Source organism: Microtus oregoni, unplaced genomic scaffold, assembly GCF_018167655.1.
Source record: "Microtus oregoni isolate MIOR12 unplaced genomic scaffold, Mior012 000006F_ref0000085, whole genome shotgun sequence".
Taxonomy (NCBI): domain Eukaryota; kingdom Metazoa; phylum Chordata; class Mammalia; order Rodentia; family Cricetidae; genus Microtus; species Microtus oregoni.
In genome coordinates this window covers 42,283,892-42,293,062 of record NW_024543065.1, presented here as the reverse complement: position 1 = coordinate 42,293,062, position 9,171 = coordinate 42,283,892, and the positions used below count along the sequence as shown (strand labels likewise).

General features: G+C 40.3%; 1 protein-coding gene across 1 annotated transcript; it reads right to left on the bottom strand.

Moving 5' to 3' along the window:
* Positions 1 to 2,134: 2,134 nt before the first annotated feature.
* LOC121449823 (leukocyte immunoglobulin-like receptor subfamily B member 4) lies at positions 2,135 to 6,300 on the bottom strand. Its single transcript, XM_041654495.1, is given in 8 exon segments — positions 2,135 to 2,212; positions 2,379 to 2,444; positions 3,663 to 3,715; positions 4,321 to 4,449; positions 5,124 to 5,456; positions 5,600 to 5,884; positions 6,092 to 6,127; positions 6,267 to 6,300. Coding segments are annotated over 8 exon segments (1,014 nt in total).
* Between the last annotated feature and the right edge of the window lie 2,871 nt (positions 6,301 to 9,171).

Sequence of the window (9,171 nt, the reverse complement as noted above, 5' to 3'; positions counted from 1 at the left end):
TTTAGGGAAGAAAGGGAATGACAAAATGATGTAATTATATCAAAACTTCAAAATATTTTGATAAAGCTATATGGAAACTTATTTTATAATGTGTGTGTGTGTGTGTGTGTGTGTGTGTGTGTGTCACATATCTATGAGTTTAAGCAGGGTTAGCCTACTGATACAACCATGTCCACTGGAAATGACGAGAGTCATGAAGGTAGCATATCTCTTTGACACAATTCCAGCACAGCTGAGCCAAATATTATTATGTCATGTTGTTTCTCACTTTTGCTTTTGGTCTCTGCATGTTGCATGTTTGGAGGTTTTCTACATTATAATTTATTTAATGTCTTTCCCTGAGAAAATTCTGTCTGAGTTTCTTTAGGGAAGTCCTAAATTCATACCCGTCCTGCTTTTAGGGAGAAAATTTTATCTGACCTTATTCAGAAAATATCCCTATGTCTTTGAGACTGTAATAAAAATGAAGATGCTAGAAACTTTCTCAATAAGGCCATATCTCCAGGATCTTCTTGGAACGTCTGCCATTAAGCAAACTTGAACAGGATAATTAGTATAATGTAAACTTAAAGAGACTGATAAGCTTCAACTAAACAGGAAATTTGGCAACAGATCAGAGGCCCCTTCTTACATTATGCTCAGAGTTTGCTGAATAAATAACACATTAAACAGGGAGTTATACTGGATATGCCCTAGAGCAGTAGATATGCAAAGCAAGATGATTCACCTGAACTGACTCAGGGATTTCTATGTGTTTAGGTCTTTGAAACTGTAAGTGCTGCCAGTCTGAAAACAGGCTGTTATATATTAAATATTTTTGTCTTAACAAAAACAATCTACAAATTTTTTGAAATAGGGTTATGGGACTTTGAAAATTTGTTCTACAAACTAAATAGAATGTTTCTATCACCTGTTCCTCTTCAGAAGGCTCATATGACATTGTGGAAGACAAGGGATGATTGTGAGAGCTACAGGACTGCCACTGTTTTGTGATGTGAAATAGTGTCTGTTGTCTATTGGTTGTAACAGGAACATTTCTCCCCTTAAGTCACAGTATCTGTGAGTTGCTGGCAGAAGACCCACACAAGGTGAAGTCAGTCAGTATTCCAGCATGGAGACAAGCCTTACATCTAGACAATGAGCTGCCTGGATTTGATACCTACTTGGGGTAGAAATGTCACACCCCCTCAACCCACAGTTCATGGATCATTGCAGAAGAAGAGAGAGATATAAGAGACAAAGGCAGTGGATGACTACAAGAAAATAGTATTTTCTAGACATAGCAGGACAGCGATAGGTGTGAATGCACAGTGGTTATAACAATATGAAAAAGACTTGTACAACCTCAAGCCAGATCAAATCCCAACATGGAGAGGGAGGTGGACATGGAGTCCATGCCTGAGAAGCTTTTGACAATTGATAACTTCGGATAGGGGAAAAGTCAGTTTTCTTTAAGGACATGAGTCTTGGTAAGTTGATCAGACTCCAGTCGAACACCACACATCTAAGAGTATATAAGCAGCACCACAAACTCTCTCCCTATCTCCTATCTCTCTGCTGCTGTCTTTCATTTTGTCTCTGTTTCTGTCTCCGTCTATTCAAGGAATAAACCCAAGGACTTTAATAGTAATAGATAAGGCCTTCTATTTGTGGTGCCTCCTGATTATATAGGATGACTGGCCATCACGCAAGCCAATGCTTCTCTTACATCACCATTTCCTTCATTTGGTATAGCTTGTTAATTTAACATTCTGTATTGTCATTATAATAGATGAAGCCATTGATTTTGAAGATGCATTTATTCACAATTCTGAAAGTTCCAGTTTCAAAAATCAATGTGTTATGGTTAAATTGTCATTCAAGTAACATTTTCTCACTTTATTTGTCATTACTTTGTTTATTGAGAAGGCTTTGGCTTTATGTACAAAATGTAAGGACAATAATTGTCTCTGATCAAAGAATCAAGGAGTCCCCAAAGTTCTGAGAACCTGCTGATAATACATGAGGTATGTATCATGGCTGGCATTCATTAGATGAACTCCACTGGGGACAAATAGTATCTCATATGTCCCCTAGTTTCTGTCCATGGAATATGGGATCAGAGACTTCTTCCATTGCTGGCTGCTTACTGGTCTCAGCAGTTGTTCTATTCTGGTGTCCTGCTGCATAACTGGGCATACATCACATCCTGGGGTTCCTTAGAGGTAGTAGCCTAGAGTGGGACAGAGCTGAATGATGGTATGTGCTTGGCATTAGCAATATAGAAAACTGAAATGAGCAGGACTCACCTGTGGGTGAACCTCTCTGTTCTCTCCGGATTGATTGTTCTTCATGTCCAACTCTTTTCTTGACAGTGGAGAAGGAGAGGTAAGCCCTGCTTTCTGATGTCTGGAGGGTTTCACTTGGGCATAAACAATTTGCTGGGGATCTTGACCATGTGGTTTCTGCAGCAAGAGATAAAGGGATAGATAAAGTGACCCCTGGTCCCATGCAGGAGCTCATTCAGACAGAGATTTTTAGAAATTTAAGTCATGTATCATAACTAATGGGGTCTCCAGGAGCTTTCTTAGTCCTTGGGGAGTCTACAAATATCCTTTCCCTAGTTCTGTCCATTTATCCTCACACAGACTCCTTTTTTTCTAACATATTATTAGAAAATATATTATTACATACTCATCTTCCTGTCTGAGTCTGAAGACTTTTGAATCTGCTGTAATTTTGCTGGCATGTGCTCATTTATTAGATGACCTGCAGACATCTTCAAGCTTCTTCTCAGAAGATACCTAGTCAATGTCATTCCTTGTGATTACACATACCCTGTGTACCTTACGTTCCGTAACCATTTTCTCTGCTTCTTTTTCCCTAATAGCACATCATACTGCTAACATTCTTCAGATATACACATCTCATTTCCTAGCCTTGAGGTGAACTTAGAGTGGGTGAAGGATTCCGTCCCTTGCTGTGTTTGCAGTCCTTATGAAAGGCAAAAACAAAATTATGCTCTGTGTAGTAGTATGCTCTGTGTAGTAGTGTGCTCTGTGTAGTAGTGTTGCAATCATGCATTTTGCAAATGTGTCTATTTTCTGAGTTTTTGCATAACATTTCTATTATTTCTTTGTATATCTGTTCTAAACATGCTTTCCCCAACACTTTGGGATTCTTTAGTCTTTCTATAAAGCTTCCCTGCTTGCCTTGTGGCTGCCAGCAATCACATAGTTCGTCTTCATTCTGGCTCTACTCCAACATGGCTTTTCCCCAACTTCTCCAATTTCCTCTCCCCTTCCTCCAGGCAGCAGCTGAGATTTATAGGCTACCTGTGCTGTTGTTTTCTTTTAAACTCTAGTAAAATTGTCCATGAGCTAAAAAATTAGAAGCTCTTTGTGAATGATTATACAAGGATCTAAGGGAATGAGGAGTCTGTGACTCATGTGTCATTTTGGGTCTTTAGGCATATGCTAAGCAACAGACATGACACACATTCAGAAAGGAAACATAACAAAAGGGTCATATAGTCACAATGAAACCAAGAAGGAGAAAGCATAGTTCATAGAGGCAAATTCTTCCATAATGGAGACATTAGCTGTAGCTGTTACTGGCAGAAAGGAGTGCTGAACCAAATTGGGCAATAAGTTCTTATCACTGAAAATGGGGCAGAGTCTCACCCAACTGTCCAGCTCTACTCTCTCCTCAGGTTGTGTGTCCTTCACAGAAGCATCTGTTATGTCAGAACAAAGGAGTCATCTCTTAATCCCAGACTCTGGGATTCCCTCAGTTACCCAGACCCAAGGCCTTGTCTCAAAAAGAGACAGAGAAGCAGGGAGTTGTGTGGTCTAGTCTGTAGGTCCATTGTGAAGGTTTGGTCCTTCAGAATGTTGACCCCAGACCTTCCCCATAAGTCTTGTGAGGCTGAAATCTAGAGCATCTCCCTCCTCAAAAATCTGTTATTCTCACACAGGTTTTCTTCCTTGTTGTCAGTATCTGGATTGGATCTGTGGAGACAGGGATTATCAGGTAGCAGTGAGATATAAGGCAGGTAGGAAGCTGGGTCTCTGGGCAGGAGTTACCTCTTCTGAAGAAGTCTATCTCTGAGTGTTGACTGTGGATCCCCTGCAATGAAATGAAAAAGCATCAGCTAGGAGGAAGAGAAGGTTCCACCAATAGAAACTTTTAGAAGAAGAAAAGAAATGTTAAAAACACATACTGTAAGCATACAAATAATGTAGGATGTGGAAAATATTTGAAATTTGCGCAGATATGGAGAGTACGTGTTGTCTCTACCCAGAATATCCATACACCTATGTCTCTTAACACTCTTCTTACCTGCGTTCTTCTTTTTGCCTTTACACTGGTATCTTAATAAGATGAGAAGAAGCAGGAGGAAGAAAAGCAGGAATAGGGTCACCAAAACTCCGATAAGAACTTTCTGGTCTTGGTGTACTTCTTCTCCTTCTGGGACTGAAAAAGCATGGGATAAAACCAGACTCTTTGAACGTGGCAGACAATGAGGGCTGATGAGAAGCCAAGGACAATGGCACTGGGTTTTGATCCTACTGGATGTACTGGCTTTGTGGGAGCCTAGTCTGTTTGGATGCTCACCTTCCTAGACCTGGATGGAGTGGGGAGAACCTTGGACTTCCCACAGGGCAGGAAACCCTGACTGCTCTTTGGACTGGAGAGGGAGGGGGAAAGGAGTGGGGGGAGGGGGAGAGGAGTGGGGGGAGGGGAGCTGAGTAGGGGAAGGAAATGGGAGGCAGGGAGGAGGCAGAAAGTTTTTCAGTAAAAAAAAAAAAGAACTTTCTGGTACCTTTCCAGTCCTTAGGCAAAATTGACATCACACATGAGGGAAAGATATTATTTACCCAAGCACCTATTGAATGCCCACTACACTCACAGCCTCCTTCCTGACTATTAAAAAAGATGGAACTGATTTCACTACTCAGGTAGTTTATAGATGAGGAAATTAAGGCTCAGAGAGACCCATTAGGCCCAGTTAATTTAGGTCGATGCTGATGGTTTTTCCGCTATGAGAGGTAAAAGACTTTGGACTGAAGAGTATCCTTTCTTACGGTTTCCTTGGTCTTATTGTAGGATAGAGCCCTTCTAAGAGAAGATATCCTAGTGACCATATACATTAAGAACGCATGGGTCCTTACCTGAAACAAGAATGTTAATAGGATTACTTGATGTTGACCACACCTGGGGATCTTTTTTAAAATAGCCATAACATCTGAATGTCCCATTGTGGTTGGCAGTCACAGAGTCCAGAACAAAATGAGCCTGGAATGACATCTTGGCATGTTGTTGTGAGTTCAGTGTCCATGAGAAGTTATGTTTTCTCTCATGGATCAGAACGAATCTGTCAAATCCCAGTGATGAGCTACACTGCATGGTTATTGACTCTCCTGAAGCCACAGCAGGGCTGGGCCAGACAGACAGGCTTGGTTTATCATAGACTCCTAGGATACAAGGGGAAGTGTGTGAAATTAACTCAAGCTACCCACATTGCCCTGCAGGCTTGGGCTCTGAGGGCAGTTCCCCTTGAGAGCAGAACTCTTTCTAAGGGGAGAGCCTGTGCTGGGACCCCTTAGTCTCTACTCACCTGTTAGTACCAGCACCAGGGTGTCACTGTGCTCTGACAAGCCAGCACGGCTTCTATAGTAACACTTGTATATTCCTGCAAAGTCATTTGTCATGTGTTCAATGAGGAATTTAGCCTTGTTCTCACGTTCCAGAGGGCGCTGTCTGTCCCAAGGATCTATGGTTCCCTCTTTATATAGATGGTACTCCACAGCCTCCCAGGAACCCTGGCACCAAATAGTCACAGGTGTGTATTTGGCAATCACAGAGTGTGGCTCTGCCCAGATGATGGGCTTTGGGAGCGTTCCTGCAAGGAAATCAAAGGTTGAGAGGTTGAGTGTCTGTACAGTTCCCCTTCAGACCCCAGGTCTTAGCATAGAGCACTGACACACATTATAGCATTATCCACAAACACTTTTATCCACATGCATTGTGAAGAGTTGACTCAGAGGAAAGCAAAAGTAATTTCTGGTCTCCAGAGTGAAAAATAAAATCCTGGGATGGAGTCACTTACCTGCCAGTACTGTAGTCTTGTGTCCCACACTCAGACCTGGAAGAAAATTCCTATTGAGAGCATTTTCCAATCTGAGAAAAAAGTTGGACCCCCAGTTACTGTATGGAATCAGACCTGGCTGTGGAGGAGAGTTCCCTAAAGACATGAGTGTCTACTCTCCCTCTTCACGTCTTACCAATACACAACAGCATTCTGAGCATCAGGGTCATGATGAGTCTTGCTATTGCTCTTTCTTGTGCTCCTTGGGCAGTCTGACCATGTTTTGCAGAACTATCAGAAAGGTTTTCATTCTGAGAGCAAGTCCTTCCTGTTATGTGTTTGCCACATCAGTACTATCGCCAGAAGGGGAACTTCTATTTTTTCATATTGTAGGAGTTTGGTCAAGTGTTCAGGTCTCTGAAAAGATGTTAGAAAAAAAATGTTTTATCTCTCTATTCCTCACAGATTTTCCCCATTCCTGTGTGTTGTGGATAATGGAATGGTTTCAAAATACTTTACCCCATTCTGGTATTAATCTTTAATTAATTAATGCTAAAGAAGAGAGATAAGGAAAAAGAAATGTAGGCTTTGTTTGATGATAATAAGCTATATAAAATTTCCGCAAGTTCATGTAAGAAGCCTCTTATCCATACTTTGGTTTAGTAATCACAATTACATCCATTGTTTTACCACACCACGCTTAATAGCATTGCTCCTTTTTTTCTGTCAGTGGTGCCTTATGAGATTTATTATGTGGTTTGTTCATGTAATTCAAGGTAAAGTTCCCAGAAACTGCACATTTAATTATTCTTGGACTACAGGAGTATCTCCAAGATGGGCTCAGAAAACCCTAGCTACACTACCACCAATCACTATTCTCCATTAGCCTCTATATTACACGTAAAATATAAGGGGCACAGTGGTCATGGAGTGTCGAGAAATGATAAAGTTTGTAGTTCATAATCTCATATAATTAACACCAAAAATAAAAAGCACAGACAATATTTTTCATTTTAAACCAAAATGAACAAGATAGCCAGTACTTTCAATAACATGAGGAATCTTAAATTTCAAATTGTTCTTATGTTGACGTAACATGTTGTGTATGCCTGCCCTCCACAGCCGTGTCTCCCAGCATTGAAGGGAGGCAGTCATTGCATTTCAGAAGTATTAGAAGATTAGGCTTCAGCATACAAATGGGAGAAATTATGCAAGGAATATACATTCTTTGCACATGTTCCTCATTATTGGCCCCAAATGAGCAGCTCCTTTCACATTAGGTTCCATCATGGAGGAGAGAGTAACACGACATATTCTACAAAAATTGGAAATATCTGGAAACACTCATTCTGAGTGCATTAACCTTGACCCATACCTAGAATCAACATATATTTTAATCTCATTTCAGGAGTTATCCTTGAAAGCTCAGATGTGTGTGTGTGTGTGTGTGCAATTAAAAGGATGGCAAGTATAATAACCTTCTATAATGGAATAAAGAAGTATCAAAGTACAGGAAGTAGGTTAGTGGCAGGATGTATGCATGTTGTTTTTTTCTCTATTGGCTCTTTGCTTTATGGTGGCCTAGCCACCCAGATCACAAATAAATTCACACAGATACATATTATTACTTAGCAATGCCCAGCCCTAGTTTGCCTTATTTCTAGCCATATTTACTTACCTTAAATTATCCCATTGCCTGTTTTCCCTGTAGGCTTTCTCCTCTTCTTTCTGTTATCTTGCTTTTACTCTTACTCTAGAGATGGCTGTGTGACTCAGTGGCTGGCAGTTTCTTTTCTCTTTCTTTCTTCTTCCTTCCAGGTTTCACCTTTATTTATTCTCTGTGCCTGTCAACCCTGCCTGTCTTTTCTCCTGCCTTGCTAATGGCCTTTCAGCTCTTTATTTTTTCAATCAGGTGATTTAGACAGGCAAAGTAACACAGCTTCAAGCAGTTAAACAAATGCAATATAAAAGAATGCACCACATCTTTGCATCATTAAATAAATTTACGAGAGCATAAACAAATATAACAAATCTTAAAATAATATTGCACAACAGATGGAAGGAGAGGATAGAGCAAAGAATAAACAGAGGGATAATTAGCCCTATATAACTTTCAAAACTATCATAAAGAAAACTTTTACTCTATGATCCTCCTTGAATATATACATGGATATAAATTGAGAGTTTAGTTGGAGTTCCTTTAGATTCGGTTAATAATTCCCCCAATAGATGAAACTGTTAAGAAAGAAAATACCCAGTGTCAGACACAGGCTCCCTTTGTCAGAGATGTTAGACAGTGGGGTCTAATTGACCCCTAATCATTTCAGGTTATGCCAGGGCTCTTGGTTTCTCTCTAGAACTCTGCAGTAAGGAACTTTCCTTCTTTTTCCTCTACATACTTGGGTCATAGAACATGGCGAAATTGAACAGAGGTCACCTGGAAGCTTAATCTCTACTGGTAACCTTTAATGTATCATAATTTCATATGATCAGGTTGGAGGACGAAAAGGAATCACTTGCCCTATCCACCTGTGAGATAAAGATAGAGTGGATGGAGAGACATATCCACTAGTCCATTATGGAAGAAATAATGTGAGAGTGTCTAATCAAATTTTCATTGACCATAGGTTTTACTCCACAAGTTAAATATATACCTGACACCAGTATTTTTGCCAGTTAACTGTGAATAGACATGCCATGCTCCACAGAGATGAGTGTAGTACCACAACTCTAATAAATCATTACAGCAGAAAGCATACACCCAAAGACTTATCATCATACCCACAGATTATTCATCATAAATTAATCTTTCAACCCTCAGCAGAGAACATCTGTTTGCAGCAGATATGATGGGCACAGAGTTCCACAACTGGTCAAATGTGTGATCCATAGGACCCTCTGAAATGCGCAAGTAAAAATGGACATTGGTATCACAACCCCTCCTACAATGGCTCAGAAATAATTGCAGACAGAGGTAAGGGATTTGTTGTAAGAAACAGGCATTGTATGACCCAAAACTATCATGTACCCACTGGCATAACTGTCCCTTATTGCCATTCAAGTCAAAAATTCACGGGTAACTAGATGAAAATAGATAAACA